The following is a 24412-nucleotide window of genomic DNA, read 5'->3' as shown; positions in this document are numbered from 1 at the left end:
AAAAAATCAATCTCCAGGAGAATGGGGGAAAAATTTTCAATAATAAAAAAAAAAATCAAATTTTTCCTCCAATGAGACTTTATTGATACTGCAGCCATGCTAGTTGATGTTCTGTTGCAGGTATATCAGGACTCCTCCCACTGAAACTTCCTGTGCCCCGTTTCTTGCTCTCTCATTGGCTGTATGTCAATGCTGCAGTTGTATTCAGTCAAAACACATTTCACATTGCACGATTTGGAATCACAGACAGGTCCAGATATTTAACATTCTAGATATCTTGCTGACATCGGCAAGATATCGCTTCTCTCAAATCGCATCTTTGATAGTTCATACATTGCGTTCGTCGCTCACAGGAGTGAGCTCTGATTTGCCTACGATTTCAAGCTTTTGTCTGTGATATCCACAAAACTATCTGAGAATGAAAATCGGTCTTAAAATCGTGTAGTGTAAACTCGGCATAAGATGTAGTTGCTTTGAGTTTGTGTAATTAATCAGTCTGTTGTGTCTCACAGCTTTGATGAGCCTTAATGCTTAAGTTGTTATTTTGATTTCCTAGCTATAGTAGTGTAGTTGTAATATGAGCGATCACGGAGTGAAGTTGCATATAAACACTGAGTGATGTTGACTCACTTCACTACACCAACTGGGTCATATTAAACACAAAAATCGGGCTGCAATAATACATTGCAATACATTGCAATAATGTGTTTTATTGCAACATCATTCTTGATCTAACCCATAAAAATACTTTTGTTGGTGTAACATAATTTGTTAGGTTGATTTAGTCAAATGAATTAACATTTTTGAGTTGAATGACACCAGTTAATTTAGATGTTAACACATGAAGCACATTTTTAGGTTACCTTACAATTCATTTATTTATTTATTTTTTACAGTATAGAAAGATTTGTGGATTAACATTATTGAACAAACTGAATACAGTAGTTTATACAAACAAATCTTATTTAAGTAGAAATATCTCATAATCGTAGATTATCACATGTAACAGTGAGGAGGGGGTGGGGGTACTATTTTATTTTTAAGATTTAAAATGATCAGCTGATCGCTTACCTTTTTATGGCGAGGTTAAATATTCAAATAAACTAATCGTAATTATTTTGACATGCTCAAATATTACATTTGAGCAGAGACAGCACATTTTCTAAACATATGGACAAATCAGCATCATCTTATATTAAAACAAATTCCCCAAAATGCTTACATTTCACAACCCGATTACATATCCTTTGTTATAGCATGGCCCTTTGGTTAAGTCCATACACTCTAATTAATCTTTTTCTCAGCATGACACCCCAAGATAACCACATTCATGCTTATAGTGACTCATGCCTCTTCCATGCATCTCTGATAGTGGCCTCTTCACAATGATCTCAGATCAGTTTTGAAGCATCTCTTTGAATTGTTTAGATTAGAGTCCATACAGGGAAGGCCAGTCTTCATTTGTGTAAAACCCTCTACAGCATAAACCTAATAAGAACCTATTAAGTGCAAATTAGACAGATTTACACTCATTATGTTGGATTGAAGGGCAGGGGAAGAGAGACAGAGTGATTTATCATGCAAGGAAAAACTAATTAATAAATAACCACCAGATTCAGCTCTGGACAGCAGCCATTATCAGCCAACAGGAGTTTAAAATGCTTAATGGACTGTGATTAACAACTCATTTAGCATGATGCTGTGAATATATGTGGTCCCATTGCTGAGCATGTGGAAATGTGAGGGGTACCTGAAGGTGTGTGTGTGTATTTATAAGTATATGTTTTATTACCTGTTTTGTGAAGCCAAAACAGCAATTACAGTTTATTGTAGCAGTACATATTAGTCCACTATAGCATTATGACCAATGGCCATAACTTTCCATAAAAAGTACAATGATTGTCCAGGAGGGGTCAGTAAGACCTAATGGATTTGAATTTTCTCATAAACAATAGAGCAGTGGTTCTCAATCCAATTTACATAAAACTTCACCAAGTAGGCCATGTGTCAGTAAGAATCTTTGCACCACTAAAGCTTAATTTATACAATGAAAGAAATCGGGGTGTTGATTAAAAATGATTTGTTTGTAGTAAATCATATATATATATATATATATATATATATATATATATATATATATATATATATATATATATAGTGTACTTCTGCTCAATGTCTGTGAGACAGGTGTAATACCCTGAAAAGAAGTATAAAAAGATTTAAAAAAGAAATTAAACGAGCGCTGCAGTGATGGCTTCCTTGTCGTCGTATTTACTCAGAATGAAGCACATCACGGCCGCGCCACCTACTAAAGCATGCGATGACGTCATCACGCAGGTATGCCAAACGAAAAAAAAATATTTAATAAATGCACATAACACTCTGTTTTAACAAAGCACCAATAACCATTTACACAATATTAGCAACATTAGAAAAATAACATTTACCAATTCTATAATGCCCTTGAATAAAAATGAATAAACATAAAATCCACTATATCACACAGGATTCAAAATATAGGTTTTAGTAACCTATAGTACTCTCCATCTAGGGAGTTCTCCAAGGTCAAGAATTTCAGAGATTTGAACCAACAGGAGAAATGTCACCAAACAACGATCATCTACCAAAAACGGACAAACAGAACCTTGCTCGCCCAGTAAACAATTCACATTTGCAAGATAGAAAATATTATATATATATATATATATATATATATACCGTATATTGCTGCTTTATTCTGAATGCATTTCAATGCATGTAATTTGCTTCTGTACAATCGTTCGCATAGAAAGATTTTCCATCATCATGTCATGCGATTTTGAATTTGTTTAATTTGTCTACAATAGAAATCAAAAGCTCTCAAGGTGCTCATTAACTCATGTGCCATCTAGAGCGAAAGCCATTCACACATCTGTCCATAATAGGCCTACATGCCTATCATCATTCTTTTGTGTGCATTTTGCCCTTTAACACACTTTTATACATCCGTCTTTGCAGTAGTATCAGTGCTATCATAAATTACAATAGCAGAGTGTGAAACTGGCTCATATTAAGGCTGTGTATAACATGTTAGTGCATTAGCGTCATTAATTCTGAATGTGAACAAGACAAATTAAAAATATTCTACTGCATATATTACTTTAAATTATCATTGAGTGGTTAAAACAGCTTCTTTTACTGATCTTGTGTGAATTCTACTCATAGTAGAATTAAATAATTAATAACATATGTAAATGTCAAATTTTAAACGTGTAGAGTCTTCATATATAAATGTACACAGTGGTAAAGCGGGTGTCTAAATGTTCGCAAACAGTTTACTGTTGATCGATTGTTTAGAACTTTTTTTATCCCTGAATGAAGAACAAAAATAACTTCTCCAGAAGTATATTGGAGCCTTTAGCTGTTCGAATATTTTAAACAATGCTAGAAAGTGAAAAAACACGGTTATTTAGTAAGGTTATTAAAATGAGTGCTCTGAAGAAGTTTTGTTGTTAAGTAGATATGCATTAATCATGATGCTTATAAAACTCCAAAAATCTGCCATTTAATTATATAAATATATAGTCTGCATGTGGTGTGTGCTTCAAGATTAATGCATGCTCTGCTGTCTGTAATCTATTACAAGCACAGCGCACATTATTCTTATGCTTGTAATGAGGTGTCAAAAGTGTATGTGCGCACAGCACAATCAGACTGTATATTTATTTAACAAATCTCAGCCTTTTGTGTTCTGTGCTATGATTTCTAGGTTGCAATACTATACCAAGCCTATAAAGGACACTGTGAGAAGCCAAGAAGATATAGCGTTGAACTATTGAGACTGTGTGCATTGTGATTTGGTTAATAAAACATGCAGATAGGGTTTAACCAGCAGTCCACTACATTCATTTCTTTTACTACTTTAAACATTACAATTTGGCTACGATGTCTGCTTCCACGCCCATGCCTGCACCATTTCTTCTGATGGTAGCAGTATAAAGATAAATCTGTTGCAAAACTCGAGAACTTGTAGATTTCAATTTGAGAACTTGTATAATAAATATTTGTACTTGTAAGTTGAAATTTACACTCACAGCCCGATGTGAAAACTTCTCAGATGACTTAACTGAAGCCTTTGTATAATAACGGCAAGATTGGCAATTGTGTTTGAGCCCCGCCCCTTAAGGTGCGCAGTTGTCCTATATAAGCGGGTGATCAATCACCATTTCTTCAGAATTTTCTTACTGAAGGACAAGAGCTCATACCTCAAAACTCTGAAATAGTAGTGCGGCCAGCTTTCACAATGTCTCGTTCCCTTCATCTCAGGGATCGGGGTTACATGTGTAACCAGATATGACCCATTTGATTACGGTTTACTCGATATAGCGGTAAATTCTTTTTGGGAATGTTGTACCATCACACCGCACTATATGACTTCATACCCCGAGAGATACACTAGGGTATAAACACTTGTAAAATAATATGTAAATGAGGTCATGGGCCAGCCGGGTGGTGACTTACAACACATTCAAGTGTATTGAATAATGAATAACCCCACATGGTGACAATGACTAGAAGTTACTCTTATGCAGGGAATATACTGTATATGAGTCATATAATACACATAGTATAAATGTAACCCTTTTTTTAATCTAGAGGTTGGGAGGGAGGTTTATTCTTATTTGAAATACATGTGACTTTAGAGAGTAATTTGGAATAACCCGATCATGCGAAATAAAGGAGCTTGGGCTCACCCGCTGGGTGTCAGGATAGTAAGCCTTCTAGACAGAGAGGACTCGCAAAGAGATGGATGCCACATCGAGATTATAAAACCTCACAAACGTGTTTTGTGAAGACCATCCTGCTGCAAGGAATTTGTACTGCAGGGACACACTGTTTGTCCACGCCCATGAAAAGGCCATGCCTCAAGTTAAATGCCCTTTCACACCAATAGGGCATTTCACACCCTGTGAATTATAGGTGAGGGAAATTGCGTCAACGAACCAGTGAGAGTGACTTTGCTTAGATATGGACATGCCTTTTGTGCATCCTTCATAACAAACAAAGAGCTGATCTGACAGCCTAAACTGGCGGGTGCACTCCACATACGTGTGTAATTTTCGGGCATAATAAATGCGCTAACTGCTCCTAATCCGAATTAAACGGTGGGGGAGAGAAAGCTTGTAAGTGAACTACATGAGCCTTAAATGGTGTGCATTAAAGCACCTTAGGCACATAGCCTTTTTTTGGAACAGATTGGGATACAGATTCTAATGGTTCGAACAGAGGGCATGTGAGTGCCCTCAGCACAAGATTTAAATCCTACGTTGAGAGTATAGCAGGGTGAGGGTGGAGACCTGCATCCAGCTGTTCTTGAAGGAATGTAAGAATTTCCACTATGGAGCAATTTACTGGGTCCACATGAGGAGCACCAATCTGCAAATATGCCCCATTATAGTGCATAGAGGCACATTGTGGATGGTGCTCTAGCCTGCAAAATGGTGTTTATTACCAACTGAGCCAATTCTGGCTCTTTCGTTGTGCTTCTTTCAGGGGCCATGCATGTAGGTTCCACTCCGACTGGGGAAGCTAAATCATGCCCTGAACTTTAGAGAGGAGATCTCTCCTCAGTGGTATTCCATGGAGGGGCATCTAATATCCATCATTTCCAGAAACAAATACTGGATGGGTCATTTTGGTGCGACCAACAGAACTGTTTCCTTTTCCTCTCAGAATTATGTAGACGACAGGGTGAATGAGGCGTACCGAAGGAAACAAGTATTTGTGTTTCGCCGGCAGATGCTGCCATCATAAAACCCAGCATTCTCTGAAATGACTTCAGTGGAAATGCTTTCCCCAACTTTAACTGAGATAGACAATGATGAATGGTCAGAACGTGCTCGCTCGTGAGGTGCACATGCATGCTTACGCTGTCGAGTTGAATTCCCAAAAAGCAGATTTGTTGGCTGGAAGAAAATTTTATTTTTTTCCAGTTTACACTGAGACCTAGGCTGTTCAAATGGTTAAGAATCAAGTCTCTGTGCTCACATAACAGAGACACTGATCGGGTTATTAATAACCAATCGTCGAGATCATTTAGAATGCGCATGGCACTTATCTTCAAAGGGGCGGGTGCCACATCAACACATTTCTTGAATATGCGAGGAGCCAAAGACAGGCTGAAGGGGTGGACTTTGAATTGATATGCAGTTCTTTCAAATGTGAATCTCAAAACAGTCTGTGATTCGGTACAATTCCATTATATCTATTGACGCAAACCTGTACTGTGGGCGGATGTGTGAGAAGCTCTGTTTCTAAGTTAACATTTTGAACGGGTGTTTTGCAAGCATGCAATTCAAGCATTTTAGATCTAAAATGGGTTGAAGCCCGGCGTCTTTTTTCAGAACGAGAATGTAGCAGCTGTAAAATCCTTTGTGAGCATGGCATTCCGGAACAATCTCTATGTGTTTTTTTTGCATGGAGATCGTGAATCTCTGCTCGTAACAGTGGCGCATCTCCTAACAGAACCATGGACAGCAGAATGCCATTGAAGTGAGGTGGCCGATGTACAAACCTAAATGGATAACCGTGTTCAATCGTTTTTTGCACCCAATCTGAAACACCCATGAGAGCTCACCACACATCTGAGTAATGAGACAGCAGGTGCAGCGGTTTGCTCATTATAAGAAATTAAGCACCACTCGCCATAGAGAAGCAGTTGTGCATAGTGTTTGGGGTGTGAGAAGCGTAAAGAGAAATTGAGCCCTTTCTTTGAAAATGTATGTGTATCCTGTGCAGCTGCAATGAGTACTTTTCTATTTTCTTTTTGAAAGAATTTTTATTTGTACACAACACACAGACATAACATTTGCTACAAAATCTGTCCTGTGTTTCATGTCTCCCTACTTAAGCCAGTGTTTTACAGCCCCATGTTCCCACCCACTGCATCCCAGACACCCCCTCCACCACTCGACGTTGGAGGTCAGCCCGCATATGCGGTCCGGGCCTTGTTGGACTCCAGACGTCGTGGTGGTCAGTTGCAGTATCTGGTAGACTGGAAGGGCTACGGACCTGAGGAACAGTCGTGGGTACAGTCGAGGGATGTCTTGGACCAAGCTCTCAAGCTTGATTACCATCGCCAGCATCCCGATCGTCCCGCTCCATTCCCCAGAGGTCACGCTCCTCGCAACTCTAATCCCCAAGTTCACTCCGCCCCCTCTGGCTCTCACACTCGCTCCCAAACACCGGAATATTAGTTTCACCTGCACTGTTCTATTCCTCTATTTATACCCTGCCCTTTCTCCCCACAGTTGTTGGTTATTGTTTAGTTTACCCCTTCGCTTTGCCAACTCTAGTGTTTCGCTAGCTTTCCCCAGTTTACCTTCTCTCGTGTTGTATTTGTTATTCTGATCTCCCGGCTTCGACTTTACGCTTCCCTCTGACTACGCTTATCTGGATTTGCCCCTTTGTACGTTTGCCTGTCTGCAAATAAAGCAGTTTTATCCTGCATTGTGACTATCTCGTCTTGTGTTCGTTACAGATACTGACATCTAAATAAGTGAATTAATCGAATACTAAAAATACCAAAAAATGCACATTTCTATATCTCTTATTCAGTTGCAGCAGGTTAATAAATTAATTATAACACCGCATTCTATATAAAGTAGATAAGTACTTTGATCAGTTTTGATTTGGTCCAGTATCGAGTGTTACAGTTCTTGTGATTGGTCATGACTTCATTGGCCCTGCTCCCACCCAGCAGCAGAAGTCTGTTCTCTAACATCTTTATTTACAAGTGCACAAGTGAGTTTTGCTACAGGATTTTCACTAAAGTTTTTGCAAAAGTCAAGGTGGGAAGATTTGAAGTTGCAGTGGCAGATTTGAGAGGTTGTAACTGCCACTGTAACTGTGGTTGTACAGCAAAAGTGAATTAAAGTACAAAAGTAAATATGTAAAACAAGTCATCAACATCATTTTATTTTGTGTCTATTTGTCTGCAACTTTGAATTCAAAACACAGGTTATGGACTATTGTATTTGAGTGCAGATTTCAGCATTCAACTTGTGATTTTTATTATACAAGTTTTCATATCGGTACTGTGAGTGTAAATTACATGTTACATGTACAAATATTTATTGTACAAGTTCTCAACTCTAGAACGACTAGCCCTCGAGTTTTGCAACAAATGTACATATAGGAGAGCCTGCCATACCATTTTCTACATGGAAGAATGTCTTCCAGAACTACTTGCTAGTCATCGGTGCATGAGGTGATGCAAGGCCCGTTAACAGACTATGTTTAGTTCTCTTACATTGCTTTGGAACAGAAGGCCAGAGGCTCTTCCATACTCTTCCGAATGGAGGTACGTCATACGATAAGGCTATGGTGGATTTGGAAGCCTATTTTATGCCCAAAATTAATGTTCTCGCCGCCCAACATAAGTTCAGACAGCGAGCACAGCAGTCTGATGAAACAGTAAATCAATACTTAGCGGAGCAGCTTCAATGAGTTGCTGATTGTCAGTTTGGACGAAATGCTGCAGGACCAACTGATTGAATTCGCTTTTCTCACTGCAGTGAGAAAGCCCTTCAGGATGTGTAAAAGGGTTTGTACATAAAGTACAGATTGTTGAGTTGAAATTATAGATGCATCAACATGGGTTTCGCCCATTGTGGTAACCAGAAAGAAATCTGGAAAAATTAACTTATGTGTGGACTTACGTGAGCCCAACCATGCAGTAATCACAGACTGTTACCCATTGCCTCATATGGATGATCTCTTCACTGATCTAAAAGGTGCTACATTGTTCCCACAAATTGACCTACAAAGTGCATATCACCAACTCCCCTTGCATGTAGAGATTTGAAACTTGACAGCATTTATTTCTCATGATGGGATAGAAGAGCAAATTCAGCCAGTCGAATTCTTTACTTAGGACATGACATATTAACAGACGTTTGCATCCTAACCCTGATTCAGTTGAAGCCATTGCAAATGCACCTGCACCAACAGACATGTCTGCATTAATAAAAATTTTTTGGGCCTTGCATCTTGCACACAAGCACTGACCACACTCCTGGCCACTAGAGCACGAAGAGAACAGGAATGAGGTAACGCTCTCAACAAGTCACGTGATAAGATGTGTGGATTGACGGTCTCAGATGCGGAGGCAACTGAGATTCGTAATCCGCCACCCAGATTGAGATGACCCACTATGCCACTATGAGGACTTAGAACATATTGGGAATTGGGCATTCCAAATTGGGGAGAAAAGGGGAGAAATTCACAACAAAAAAAAAACACTGCTGGTGCTTAATTTTCACACAGTGTATTTAGAGTATAAACGGCTGTTAACACTTAAATTAACTCCTCGATGCTCCTCAAGATTTCATCTCAAGTGTTGCAACGGAAGTATCTCATTATTAATGGGATATAACTAACCTGTCAAAACAGGGAGAACTCAAAGGTCTGTCAAAATTAAAGACCCGCTAACGTGAAAGGTCTATTCAGCTGGATGCATGATATTGACGACATAAAAATATAACTACTGTAAACAAATTTTATATTCAAAAGCAATAATCCTCATAATAACAATTATGTAGTATTAAATGGTTGTATTATTATTATTATTATTATTATTATTATTATTATTATCTATAAGCAATATTACAAACGCAATAATCATTACATGTATTAATGTTTTCATGAATACTGTGAAGCTCTGTTGTGCAGCATTTTATTTTACCAAAAATAAAATTGCAATTTATAATTATTATATTTTTATTTGATTAAAGCTGTATGTATCCGTTTGATTAAACACCATTTAATCATAACTTTTAATTAAAATATTTAACATGGAATCGAGAAAAATCTTAACAAAATTGTAATCTGTAAAACTTTATGCAGTTCTTTTAATCAAGTCATTTTGTGTGTAATTTGATAAAAAATCTGAGGCTTTTTATTTGTTGATTATAGTATTGATACCGAGGTGCCAGGGCTGGTATCGTACCAAAGCCAAAATTTTGGTATCGGAGCAACCCTACCTCAGTTCCATTACAACCGAACTCAGACCACCTCTTACACGTTGTCTTGGGTTTGGTAACACGGTCCACTCCCCTGTCTAAAAAATCTGTTTTTATATTACCAGCTATTCATGCAAACCCAAACTGCCAGTAAGAAATGCCAAACATCTTTTTGATGAGTTTTTGATTCTTGCCACAGTCACCTTTGGCTTGCTCCATTGGGGGCTTAAAGACAAGTTTTCAATGAAGCTGTTCACTGGGGGCTGTAAGAAATTAAAGACATTATTACAATATGCTTTTCTGTAAAGCTGCTTTAAAACTATGTCTATTGTGAAAAGTAAAAATTATTTGACATCTATGATGAATATTTAACAGTATATTACAGTATATCCCTCAGCAGCACATTAATACCCCTCTGTCACTGTCTGTTGGGTTGAGTACTGAAACAGATTCTCCAGTTCTTCCTACCTGATAAAGTCTAAGTCCCATTTATTTACTTAGCGTAAAAGAGGGAATGTGATACCATGAATAACTCCCTTTATGTGAAACAGTAATGATTCTTTACAAAAGCAGCCTGATGCTACGGACATCGCTCCACACTAAGAGTCATATGACCCAAACTATTTGACCTGAGAACATACTCAGAAAAGCACATGTAGACAAGGCAGCTGCCACATCATAAGTTACCCTCTGACCTAGAATCCACTTCTCCAAACTTCTAACCAAGACCACACATTGCTTTACAAAACTATATAAAAAAGAAACAAATCATTCATACAAATAATTTGTGGAGAGTTTAATTGACTACTAATTCACTAATAGTAAAACCTTCCTTTGTTATTCAAAATTGTTAAAAAGTCACCATGTTTTATATCATAAGCTTTATTAATATATCCTCTGATTATGTAAAATCTAAGCAAATCTAAGAGCATCACCACATACTCATGTGAGGATATCAAGAAATATTGCCTTAAGAAACCTAAACCCAGACTCTTTATTTCAATATTGTTAAAGGATAGTCACAAGGCTGAAAGAAAGTACAATTATTAAAACTGTGGGCAAATTAATGTATCTGATTTATATTTTTATAAAGCACATGATAGTGTACTGAATAGTGATATAGCCAATTCATTGCATTATTTCTTCCTTTTAATTGTGAATGTAATACCCTTTTTGAAGCTCTTCAATGGTATGATACAAAGCTAAAGTCATGGGACATATCTTCTAAATCTATGACTAATGGGTTATGGTAGTGATTTGGTTTTAGTCATGAACACTTTCACGTGAGTGCTTAAATGGTAGCGCAAAGTTGTAGTGAAAGACTTATACGGCAATTCAGTTACAGTCCATGTGTAGATTTCAGAGTTTGATGACCATGGTGAGATGCTGGAGACACAAGAGATCAACAGAATCAATTCATTAGCTATATGTGTCTGTATTCTGTGATGTACATTCCATCTTAAATTATATAAAGAAAGAAAGAGGCAGATTGCTTCTCTGTTAAACACAATACTGACTGAGTGGTTATACAGACAAAAAGAAATATAAAAAAAAACTTGTTATATAACAAGCTTACTTGTTAATTATTTTGCAGACTTTTCTTTAAATCACAGCATTTGTTTTTATTGGCCAAAACTTTGTAAACATTTAAGCACAAGTCATCTATTTCACTGTCCTTGGCTGTGCCACTAGAAAAGAACAGGGAGACATAGTGTGCTGGTCAGTGTATTGGTAAGTGAAAAGTACTGAATGTTCCTTACCATGCAAGAAATAGGTTATAATACACAAGAAGAAGAAGAAGAAGAAGACTTCCAACCCTAGGGGTAACCATTTGTAATACCTAATCAAAACCCTATTGTGTTATCATGACAGCTTTGAAACAATGTATATTATGATAAGCAAGTACATATGAAAATAACTTGACTAGTTTGACATAAATAATGAACAATTTTATAAAAATAAATCTATATCTTTAGACTGTGTAAAAGTTAAATAATTGACAGCTTTTCCCTCATAATGGCTGGTGTGCATATAAGATTGTAAGGTGTGTAAATATGTAATATATTTTGCAATATTGTGGTTTAGTAATTCTGTAGAAAATAGCTTGTAAATTGTAAGCTAACTGAAAACCAGGGAACAAGAAATGTTTAATTTCACAATCTATAGCTTTGGTTATACAGTATACTTTTATGATTTAAAAGTAATTAAATGTCATAGTAGCAAAGTTATACCCGACATCGGGTTTTGTAGGATTTCTACTCAGGCATGGAATGCAGTATCCATTACAATTTATTTTTTATTTTTATTTTTTTTGTAGCTTGTTTGTACTTGTCATATCCATTAAAAGTCCTGTGGGAATTGAAGAACAATGGAATTGCTATGACGTCACATGGGGACTCGATTTCACACCAGAATGTGTTCATGATACCACTCACCTGCATACGAACGTAGGGTTAACCGAGCACAGTTGGAACAGAGGGCCAGTGAACTTACTGTGAATATTTCCCTTAAAGTTTTAATTTTAATTTTCAGTATCCATATTCAAATTAGCATCTCTCTGCATGGACATTTTGAAGAATAAATGTGAATGCATGCCAATGCTCTTTCTAGAGTTTTGTTAGCTTTATTCAGTCAGAAAGCTTAATTAATTAATTTGTTTTGCTTATCTAAGACAGACAGACAGACAGACAGACAGACAGACAGACAGACAGACAGACAGACAGACAGACAGACAGATAGATAGATAGATAGATAGATAGATAGATAGATAGATAGATAGATAGATAGATAGATAGATAGATAGATAGACTTTGTAAGTATTTTGGTTGGTTTGCATGTGTGTGCATGTCACAGAATGCCTCATATTATTTCTAACACGCATACTAGTGTTAGAAATTGAACATGTGCAAGCATTAGAAATATGTGAAAAGAATCACAGAGTAAAATGTGTCTGTATATTTCACTTAAGTTAGGCATAATGCCAGTGTTACAACTGTCCGGGGTAGTGTTCCAACTGTACCTGGTATGGGGACAGTTTTAGAAAAGACTGTTTTCATTCCCGTTAAAAAAATATAATATGTCTTCTCAGATATGTATTTGGTGATAAAAGGTCTAACCGATTCAGTCTTGCAGTAAAAATCCAGTTAATTTGAACTAAGTGTAACACCCCGCGTTTAACACTTTGTCAACATGTGACAGAGTCCAGTTTCACAATTTGACATTTTAAAATAGAGGGAGATTATAATGGGAGGAGCTTGATTTGTCAGCGAGCGATGATTGGTTGACCGTCAGACATGCACCCTCCCCTTTGTTTAATAGACATAATTCATTCATAATACAGCACGCCTTCTTTCCCGAAATAACCTGCTGTGGGTTGTATAAAGTTTTATAGACTAATGCTCTCATTCCAGTTTTAGTTCAAGGGCCGTTTTTACTCATAGATGGCGGAGGAAGTTTTGATAGATCCTAATGGGAAATCTAGAGGGGTAAGTAAACATAATTTATAATTAATATTATTATTATTGTTGTTGTTGTTATTTGTAAATACGTCTATTGTAATGAGGCTGAGGATGCGGAGAACAAAACATCCAAAGATTTAGATACATAATGGTTTCTCTAGATGGGATCACTTATCTTTGGAATTCTTTTTCATTTGCATAGAAAATCTAGCTTTATGACGAAATTATTCTCTTTTTTATTCTGTTTTTAAAGGCCACGATCGTCTGCCCTTCCGAGCTTTATGCAATATTAAATTTGAAAGCACTTTCAAAAAAAAAAAATCAAAAATTTAATTTATCAAATTGAATTAAGTTACTTTTAATAAAATTAAACACAAAATATTTTGCGTTTTATTAATGACATTTTTTGTTATCTCACCATTGAATTGAATGGAATTGTGTTCTGAAATTGACATGCGTAAATCTTAAAACTATGCTAAAATATTTTTCGAGTGAAAAATTAATTCTCTCTCTCTCTCTCTCTCTCTCTCTCTCTCTCTCTCTCTCTCTCTCTCTCTCTTTATAATTTGTTTACAGTCATATAATTGGACGTGTATCGTTTGATATATTTAAAATCATATCCGGTTTTGCTAGGCTAGAGATCTCTAGCATGTGATCGCATAATAATTAACTTTTAGCTGTTTATATATATATATATATATATATATATATATATATATATATATATATATATATATATATATATATATATATATATATATATATATATCACTATTTGTAATTGTTCCTTTGATCATATTCAAGTGTTGCATGATTTTTAATCCCATACACTTGGTTGACTCAATTCAGATGACAGTAATCTCAAAGCTTTTATCCTAGTTTATCAAATGTCTTATTTTTGATAAGTTATTTTGTCATCACAAAGAATTAAGTTATTAACAGAAAGTCTGACGACATTAAATAAATAACTTATCATAATGTGTCACTGTAAGAGAGTATGTTCTTATAAGCACTGTTTAGATTCTTATGTAAAGGGTCTGTTGTGCAGTTTCATAATCATGTGTTACTTGTAGCACTGTGGACTCAATTACAGTGGTGTTTGCGAGTTAACCTAATAGCATCTCTCATATAGAAGCCTGCAAACATCACAAGCTAGGCAACTGACAAGGTTTTGAGACATGCAGTGACAGTCACAGCACAGCGAACGACTGAATGTAGAAACATCAAGTGATTAAGAGTTGCAAAGACAGCTTCGTTATCATCTCAGACCGTCACAGCAGACTATCTAAAGGGAGCCTCCCCCACTACAGACATAATGTGATTAGTGGTTGTAGACTAACTGCAAAGCTCTGATTCTCTTTAAGTTCAAATGGACTGCTGTGGAATATTTATATTTCATTATTTAAATATGTTTATTTTATTAAGGGTATTTTTTAACAATTATTTACTGAGGCATATGAATGTCATGAGTTTATATATGTACATATATTCATAGTTGAACTTCTAGCAGATGAGAATGTTCCTCCATACAACAGGGTTACCAGTTTTGAGAGTTTGGGGATTTATTATTATTTCTTTTCATATGCAGGGTTCTATTTACCAGGGTCGTGAACACTCATGCCAGAACTTGTCATGGTCTGCTTTTACGCTAATGCAGTCATGTGCTAGATGGATCAGCGCCAGAGTCTAATACTTCAGACTCAGTTTATGGTTTATAAATGTTTATATCACTTTTATAATCTATTTAACACTCATCCATAGTGTTTTAGGTTTGTAGGCAACCTGCAATAATAATGTCAGGAAAATTGACTTTAAAGTGTAACTGCACCTCAGATGGAAAATTCCTGAAATGAATGGATGCATGGTTCAGTGTTTATTGAAACCATTTTTTCCCTGTAATCTCAAGCTGCAAACTAGACCAATCTTGCCAACAGTGCTGATATGCATAAAAAGCTGTATATTACATTCAGGTTAAGGGCATTATGTTCTGTCGAAACACACAAAGCTGCTTATTAGGCTGATTTGTTCCTGACCAAACATTTGTTCATATTGATTTTGTTTTTGAGGTCTAGAAAACAGGGCCCTTAAGATTTATTCACAATAAATCTTAATACTAAAAGTAGCTCCTAACGTGAAATTTTAGGAGCAACCCTTAAAAATTAGAGGCGTATCACTCCTAATTTTAGGACGCGTAAAATTTTCATCTAAGAGTAATTCATGAAACATTTTAATGCTAAAAGTATATCCTAAACCCATGACAGCTTAGTAGTCCTCCTGAGGACTTCTGACTCCCTAAGGGCCCAAACATACTTCACTCAAGTATGCAAACGCAGACACGAGTGCTTCGCCAACACATGGCCAATGTGTGGTCCAGTTGTATATACTTTACATGCGGCCTTGCGTTGCTCTGGCGGTTACAAACCTTGGACCACAAGGGGCGAAAGAGTTTTTTTAGGCACCACGAAACCGGATGTGGTAGAGTCAACATGTTGACAATTGAGGAGTGTGCTTTTGTATTTGCTAAAAAGATGACAGAAAAAGCATCCTTGTAATCTTCAAGCACTCCTGAAAACCTTAATTAGCTGCTTCAGGTGTGTTTAATTAGGGTTAGAGTTAAACTCTGCTGAAATGTGGCCCTCCAGGAGTTTGACACCTGTACCTTATTCAATCCTGACAATTTATTGGCTGATGGCGCTTAAGCTATGCCCTCTGGGAGCTATATCACAGGCTCTATAAAGGCGTCGCTTCATGCCATCGAGTCAGATTTTCAGCAAAATGCACCATGCAGCTGCTAGAGAGTATGTCCAGCTACGCAGTATCTCGTACATAACCAAGACGTTCTTTCGTAGGAACTCGAGCTGCATATGGTCGCTATGGAAACGATATATATTCACACCATGCGAACAGCAGCCAAATTAGGAGGAAGTGTTTCCTGAGCCACCAACAATCAGTTTTAGATGAGCACCTATCATTCGGGACATATTGTTAAGTAATTATCTTCCTCCTCCTTTGTCGCAAAACTGACTCACACAACCTATAGCTACATACCCATGTGAACATTGTAATCATTGTCCTAACATTAAAAACAAAAACCATCCCTAATGTACATAAGGGTATTACATATGATATGAGACATTTTGCTAATTGCAATACTTCTTATGTAGTGTACAGGTTGCAGTGTGGTAAATGCGGAACTTTCTATGTTGGACATACAAAAGATGCCTAAATGATCGATTGGCTGAACAAAAGCATGCTAATTGATCAACAAATTAAATTTATGCAATGGCGATACACTATTTTGGCTGAATATAAGCATGCAGATTGATCAACGTATGAAACTGGGAAGCAGGAGTCAATCCTTCGTCCAGATTATAAAATCTAACAAATGTATGTGGAGAGGACCACCCTGTCACCATACAAATGTCCTCCAAGGACGCACCTCTGGCCAAAGCCCATAAGGATGCTATGCTCCTCATACAATGGGCTTGAATACCCGAAAGTGAAGGTAAACCGAGCACTTCGTATGCACTAAAAATTGCATCAATAAGCCAATGAGACTGTCTTTGCTTTGGCACCGAAACACCTCTGTTTCGGCCACCAAAGCACACAAACAACTGTTCTGACTTACGCCACTTGCTAGGATGGCGTATAAATAACCTTGGGCAAATAGCCCAAATGAGGTCTTAACACAACCCTTGAACACCCTGGTGCAAAATCTATACACAAAGGATTGATCGACAGGGCATGCAAATCACAGACTCTTGAACAATGCCACCAGCAGGGCCGTTTTAAGAGTCAAAATCTTATCAGTAACTGTTAACAAGGGCTTGAACAGAGCACCTGAGTTTGCCACTAAAACAACAGATAAATCCCATAAAGGAACGCGGACAGGACGAAAAGTTCTAAGCCTGCATACCCCGGGCATAAACCGAGAGACAAGAGACTCCAATGATAAGTGCATGTTTAGCTGCTATAGGGACAATGTAGACTTTAAGCATTGCTGGAGCAACCTCAGCAAAAAAACGCTCCTTCTAATGTTCCAGCACTGTACCGACAGGGCAGTGAACTGGATTTTCACTATGTGCTGTACACAAAGAAGCAAAAATATGCCAATTAAATGTATAAAGCCTCCACGTTGATGGCGCTCTAGCATTTAGATAGCCCATCATTCAAAAGAGCGCCCCGTTGAGGGGCTATACCAAGTCTGGCTGGGGGTGCCAAATGCTGCTTGGATGTAAAACGTCCTGCTTCACATGCAAGAAATAACTTGAATAATTTCTAATTTTACATATTTGTTACTGTTAATGGCTGTAACCCTTCCCCACCCCCTTCACATCCACTCCAAGAAAGTGAATGTGGGAGACGGGAGAAGAAACTGTGGCTGTCTGAGAGATGTCAGACAAATCTTCTATAAAAAATATTTGGCTACTGAAACCAGTGTTTCCAAACCACTGTGCCCACTAGTGTGCCATGAAAGATTGTCAGGTGTGCCATGGAAAATTTGAAAATTCCTCAAAATAAACAAATACAATTTGTTTCCAGTATTTTAGTGAAGGCATAGAGATGGTAGAATAGTTTTACAGTTGCCAATTCAGTATAATTTCCATTACAAAGTATTTCATGCAACCGGTTTAAATATTTTTATATATCATAATATTATTGTTCTAACAAAATCTAGTCTGTTGTCTAGCGCAACTCCTCATGTCATGCTTCATCATCACACTTGTAGTAAAAACATTCAGTCAGTCAACCGAATAAATAAATAGAATACAACAGGCATATTGTGTTACTCACAGACTAAAAGCGGTATATTTGTGCACAGTATAGAGTTACAGATGCTACGAGCAGATGTGGCTCACTTTTCACGTTTCTTTCACGAAACATATAAAGAATATAAGAAACTGTTACATACTATTATTAAAAGCAAATTCTCCTCTTTTAAACAAGTCCAACAACACTGTGATACGATGTGTAGATTCTGAGGTTCTGTAATCTTCACGGAGTGCGTTTAACATCTGAACCTGTCACAAACATTAAGCCTCCCCCTCCAGCCGTCGGAGATCAGACTCACCGGAATACTGACTTCAGAGACTACATTTCCCATAAGCCCGCATACCTAGGTCTGATTGCACTACAGCTGTTCCCTGTTTCCCACTCGCTATTTAAACGAACTCTGTTTACTCACTCATTGCGAAGTCTTGTTTTGCTCCGGCTACATTTCTAAGCGTTTTCCCAGTCTGTTATTCTGTCTATCGTGTACCAACCCAGCTTTGTTCTTGAGACCTCGTTTGATTGCCGCCTGCCCTGTATTACCTCTGCCTGTCTTAGTTTATCATTGTTTGCTGCCTGCCCCGATCTTCTGCCTGCTCTCACTCTGATTCTGCCTGCCTCCTATCTCTCTGTTTGCCGATTGCTTGACCAATGCCTGTACGACTATTGAGTTCTCCATTAAAACACTGCTCATGGATCCCAACCTACCTGAGTCGTCATTACAGAACCAGTGGATGGAGGCTGGGTGCCTGCTGGATCCAACCTCTTTCAGTGCAACTTATGTTTTTTTTTCTCTCTAGCAACAATGCGATTTTGACCCAGTGCGACTTATAGTCAGGTGCGACTTTATTTCCGGAAAATATAATAAAAAAATTATAAAAAGACAAATATGTTGGTTTTTCATTATCCAATTAGCGCTCTTGGCATCTGTAACGTTATTATACAGCATACCTATGCATAGCCGAATTTCAAACATTGGGCTTGGACTGGAACCCTCCATCCTCCCCACAGCCATCACGGTTGGATGACTGGTTCCTGGGGTCTGGGCGCCGCTCACGGCCACACCCCCCCAATCCCGTTTTTCCCGGAGGTGCATGATGAGCTGACGTTGCTGTGGAGAGCGCCTTTCACCTCTCGTCACAAAGCCACTCGCTCATCCGCTCTCGCTACCCTCGAAGGCGGAGCGGTCCACGGATACACGGTGATTCCCCCTGTGGATAGGGCTGTTGCGCTTCACCTATGCCCCAGAAACCCTACCACCTGGCGGGGTCACCCTGTACTCCCCTCCAAGGCCTGTAGGAAAACATCCTCGCTGACAGCGAAGGCCTACAGTGCCGCCGGACAGGCCGCTTCCGCCCTGCACGCCATGGCCCTCCTGCAAGTCCACCAGGCCAAGGCGCTCAAAGAATTGCAGGTGGGTAGCAGGAACGTGCTGCAGAAACTGCGCTCTGCAACCGACCTCGCCCTCAGAGCCAGGAAGGTCACAGCGCAGTCACTCGGGCAGGCAATGGCCACCCTCGTGGTCCAGGAACGACACCTGTGGCTGAACTTGGTCGAGATGCGTGAGACCGACAAGACTCGCTTTCTCGACGCCCCAGTCTCCCAGTTCGACCTCTTCGGCGACACCATCGAGGACGTTACCCAGCAGTTCTCCGCGGTGAAGAAACAAACGGAGGCAATCTCTCAGATCCTGCCCTGCCGCAAACCTGCCGCCTTGGGCCATGTCCCGTCTGCTCTCCGAGGGTGTCCCCCTGCGAAGAAAAAACAGGCTTCTCTGCCTCAACCTGGGCCCAGCTCTCAGCCCACGCGTCGAGCGCCCCGCAGGAAGCAGACGCCCCCCGTCTCACGGACCCCCTCAAGGACCCGGAAGGCTCCCAGGCACTCCTGAGATGGACGACCCAGAGCCCAAGACGTTAGCTCCGGAGATGGTAAGACCGATCCATCCCCCGGTGGAGGGCCGGGAGGAGAATTTTGTTTTGAATACATTTCATTTGCCACTCCGCTTAACCGGGGCAGCGGTACCCAAATTCTCAATAAAAGAGCTATTTCCTTTGCCTCTGGTTCATCTGGCCCGCAAATGCCGTTCTCACAGCACTCTGCCCCCAGATCTCAACAGTCCCGGCATGCTGGACGCGGCCACAGGTCTGCCTTCAGCCCCACGATTGACCCCCGGCCGGCCGGTTCTGACAAGTCCAGAGGACACCACCATAGGACCTCCTCCTCAGTCACTAACCCGCCCCCTGCCGGGTACGCAGTGCAAGGTAAGTGCTTTGAGTCTTTTCTCAGCACCAAAGCCTCGGGACGCACCCTCGCCTCCCGACGGCACAATACCTGCTCCGCCCTGCTGCGAAGCCCCGCCGGGTACGTCGAAAATACTCATCCCCTTGGTGCCCCTAGCACGGAGATTGGATGCGTGGCTTTCACTTCCCAACCCGTCACGCTGGCTGGCCCGGACCATCCGACTCGGTTACGCAATTCAGTTTGCCAGGCCCCCGCCCCCCTTCGCGGGTGTACGCTTTACGGCAGTGCACGCCGAACATGCCCAATCCCTGCGTGCGGAGATCGCTACTCTTCTCCTCAAAGACGCGATAGAGTCTGTCCCTCCAACCGAAATGAAGAAGGGTTTCTACAGCCCTTACTTCGTTGTATCCAAGAAAGGCGGCAGCTTACAACCAATCTTGGACCTGCGAGTTTTCAACCGAGCACTGCTCAAACTCCCGTTGAAAATGCTCACACAAAAGTGTATCTTAACATGCGTCCGACACCTAGATTGGTTTGCAGCGGTAGACCTGAAGGACGTGTACTTCCACGTCTCAATTCTGCCGCGACACCGACCCTTCCTACGGTTCACGTTCTACGGCCAGGTGTTTCAGTACAAAGTCCTCCCCTTCGGCATGTCTCTGTCCCCTCGCTAAGTCGTAGAGGCAGCTCTTGCCCCGCTCCGAGAAGCCGGCATCCACATACTCAACTACATTGATGACTGGCTCATACTGGCCAGAACGATCCAGTGCTGGTCGGACCAATCAGACTCAGCGCTACAAGACTGTTTTGATGACTGGGAGATGTTCTGGTCCGCCTCTGATGACGACATCGAGGTTTACGCTGACAGCGTAACGTGTTTCATCAGGAAGTGCGTAGAGGACATTGTGCCAACCAAAACAATTCGGATATACCCCAACCAGAAACCATGGGTTAACGGCGATGTTCGCGTGGCACTCAATGCTTATAATTCTTCTAACACGGAGGAGTGTAAACAAGCCAGTTATGCTCTCCGTAGTTCTATCAGTGCAGCCAAATGCCAGTACAGGCACAAAATTGAAGGTCAGTTCAACACCACTGACTCTAGAAGTATGTGGCAGGGAATTAACACCATCACGGACTACAAACGGAATAAAAATCCGCCATGAACACTGCTGCATCTCTCCCGGATGAACTTAATACATTTTATGCTCGTTTCGAGGACAATAACACCGCCCTCGCGTAGAGAGCACTCGTGGCTGACCCTACAGAGGTTGGTTCACTCTCCGTCTCAGTTGCGGATGTAACCTGATCCTTCCTACGGGTGAACATCCATAAAGCCGAGGGTCCAGACGGCATTCCGGGCCGCGTCATCAGAGCGTGTGCAAATCAACTGGCTGGTGTTTTTGCGGACATTTTCAACCTGTCCCTCTCCCTTTCTGTATTCCCCACATGCTTCAAAACATCAACCATTGTGCCTGTACCGAAGCAAGCCATAATCACTTGCTTAAATGACTGGCGTCATGTTGCTCTGACCCCCAACATCACCAAATGCTTTGAGAGGTTAATCAGAGATTACATCTGGTCTGTTCTGCTCCCCTCTTTGGACCCAATGCAGTTTGCCTACCGCAACAACCGCTCCATTGATGATGCCATTGCATCTACAATACACACTGCTCTCTCCCATCTGGAAAAAAGGAACACATATGTGAGAATGCTGTTCGTAGACTACAGCTCAGCATTCAACACCATAGTGCCCTCCAAGCTTGATATGAAACTCCGGGCTCTGGGCTTAAACAGCTCGCTGTGCAGCTGGATCCTGGATTTCCTGTCAGGCAGACGTCAGGTGGTTAGAATTGGCAGCAACATCTCCTCATCACTGACCCTCAACACTGGAGCCCCTCAGGGCTGTGTTCTCAGCCCACTCCTGTGTTCACTATACACACATGACTGTGTGGCAACACATAGCTCCAATGCCATCATCAAGTTTGCTGACGATACGACGGTGGTAGGTCTGATCACTGACAATGATGAAACTATAGCCTACAGAGAGGAGGTGCACACTCTGACACGCTGGTGTCAGGAGCACAACCTCTCCCTCAGCGTCAGTAAGACCAAGGAGCTTGTAGTGGACTTCAGGAAGAAAGACGGAGAACACAGCCCCATCACCATCAATGGAGCACTGGTGGAGAGAGTCAGCAGTTTCAAGTTCCTCGGTGTCCACATTACTGAGGAACTCACATGGTCCGTCCACACTTAGGCCATTGTGAAGAAGGCTCACCAGCGCCTCTTCTTCCTGAGATGGCTGAGGAAGTTTGGAATGAACCAACACATCCTCACACGGTTCTACACTTGTACTGTAGAGAGCATCCTGACTGGCTGCATCACCGCCTGGTACGGCAATAGCACAGCCCACAACCGCAAAGCCCTGCAAAGTGTGGTGCGAACTGCCAGAAACATCATCGGAGGTGAGCTTCCCTCCCTCCAGGACATCTATAACAGGCGGTGTGTGAAAAAAGCTCGGAGGATCATCAGAGACTCCAGCCACCCAAGTCATGGTCTGTTCTCACTGCTACCATCAGGCAGGCGGTATCGCAGCATCAGGACCCGCACCAGCCGACTACATGACAGCTTCTTCCCCCAAGCAGTCAGACTGTTGAACACTTGATCTATCAGGATCAATAATTAGCACTGCACTTTATAATCTATAATCTCACACTGGACTGTCATCATATTCTTCTCAATACAACTACTTTATATATTGTAACACTTTCCACTAAGGAAGGGACAGGAAACAGCGTCAAAGGTAAGGCTTCTTTTAATCTTTTTTTACTTTCACACAATATTATCACACAATTCGTTTCTCTTGGCTTGGTGTCGGGCTCTCCCTCTCGAGGCTCTCCGTTTGTTGCTTTTTATGCCACTCTCCTCACGCTACTGCAAGTAGACACAGGTGTTAGACATAATCTAGCTCAGGTGTAAGTGCCCTTACCGCTTTTCTCTCCCAGACGGGCGCTTGACCACGCCCCCGCTGCCACAAACCCCCACCGCCCTACTCAGGCCGGGGCATCATCTGGCCTGCCTACCACTCCCCCCCCCCATTTCTGGAGAGGAAGTCAGCGGCAGCCATCTGCACCCCTGGTCTGTGGACCACCTTGAACTTAAAAGGCTGGAGGGCCAGATACCAACGGGTGATCCGGGCATTAGTATCTTTCATGCGGTGGAGCCACTGCAGTGGGGAAGGCCCGCCCCAGCAGGTAGTATTGGAGAGTGAGGACCGCCCACTTGATTGCCAGACACTCCTTCTCTACGGTGCTGTACTTAGTCTCCCTCAAGGAGAGCTTCCGGCTAATGTACAGCACCGGGCGCTCCTCTCCCTCCACCACCTGCGAGAGTACGGCCCCCAGCCCTCTGTCTGAAGCGTCCGTCTGCAAAACAAAAGGGAGAGAGAAGTCAGGTGCATGCAAAAGCGGCCCCCCACAAAGTGCAGCTTTAATCTGTGTAAATGCCTGTTGGCACTGTTCCGACCATTGGACCGGATCTGGAGCCCCCTTTTTAGTGAGGTCAGTCAGCGGGCTGTGACATCCGAATAATTAGGCACAAATCTTCTGTAATAGCCTGCCAGCCCCAGGAACTGCCTCACCCCCTTTTTGGTCTTGGGTCTAGGGCAAGTCGCAATCGCCGCGGTCTTGTCAATTTGGGGACGTACTTGGCCATGACCAAAGTGGAACACCAGATACCGTACCTCCACACGCCCAACCGCGCACTTTTTCGGGTTGGCCGTGAGCCCCGCCCGCCGCAGCGATCTCAGGACGGCCCTCAGATGTTGCATGTGCCGCTGCCAATCATTGCTATAAATGATGATATCGTCTAGATAGGCAGCGGCGTAAGCAGTATGCGGTCTGAGGATCCTATCCATGAGACGCTGAAACGTGGCTGGTGCCC

At 41.0% G+C, this 24412-nt stretch overlaps 1 protein-coding gene across 1 annotated transcript in view; it reads left to right on the top strand.

Moving 5' to 3' along the window:
• Positions 1-13412: 13412 nt before the first annotated feature.
• Positions 13413-24412, top strand: part of slc2a15b (solute carrier family 2 member 15b) — a 46558-nt gene continuing 35558 nt past the window's right edge. The window contains exon 1 of the mRNA XM_052126045.1: positions 13413-13486. Within this exon, the coding sequence (XP_051982005.1) occupies positions 13442-13486 (45 nt within the window). The 5' untranslated portion in view covers positions 13413-13441. The remainder of the gene's footprint in view (positions 13487-24412) is intronic.

Source organism: Xyrauchen texanus, chromosome 5 (assembly GCF_025860055.1).
Source record: "Xyrauchen texanus isolate HMW12.3.18 chromosome 5, RBS_HiC_50CHRs, whole genome shotgun sequence".
Classification (NCBI taxonomy): Eukaryota; Metazoa; Chordata; class Actinopteri; order Cypriniformes; family Catostomidae; genus Xyrauchen; species Xyrauchen texanus.
The sequence above is the reverse complement of the archived record's forward strand: the minus strand, read 5'-3'. Positions and strand labels throughout refer to the sequence as shown.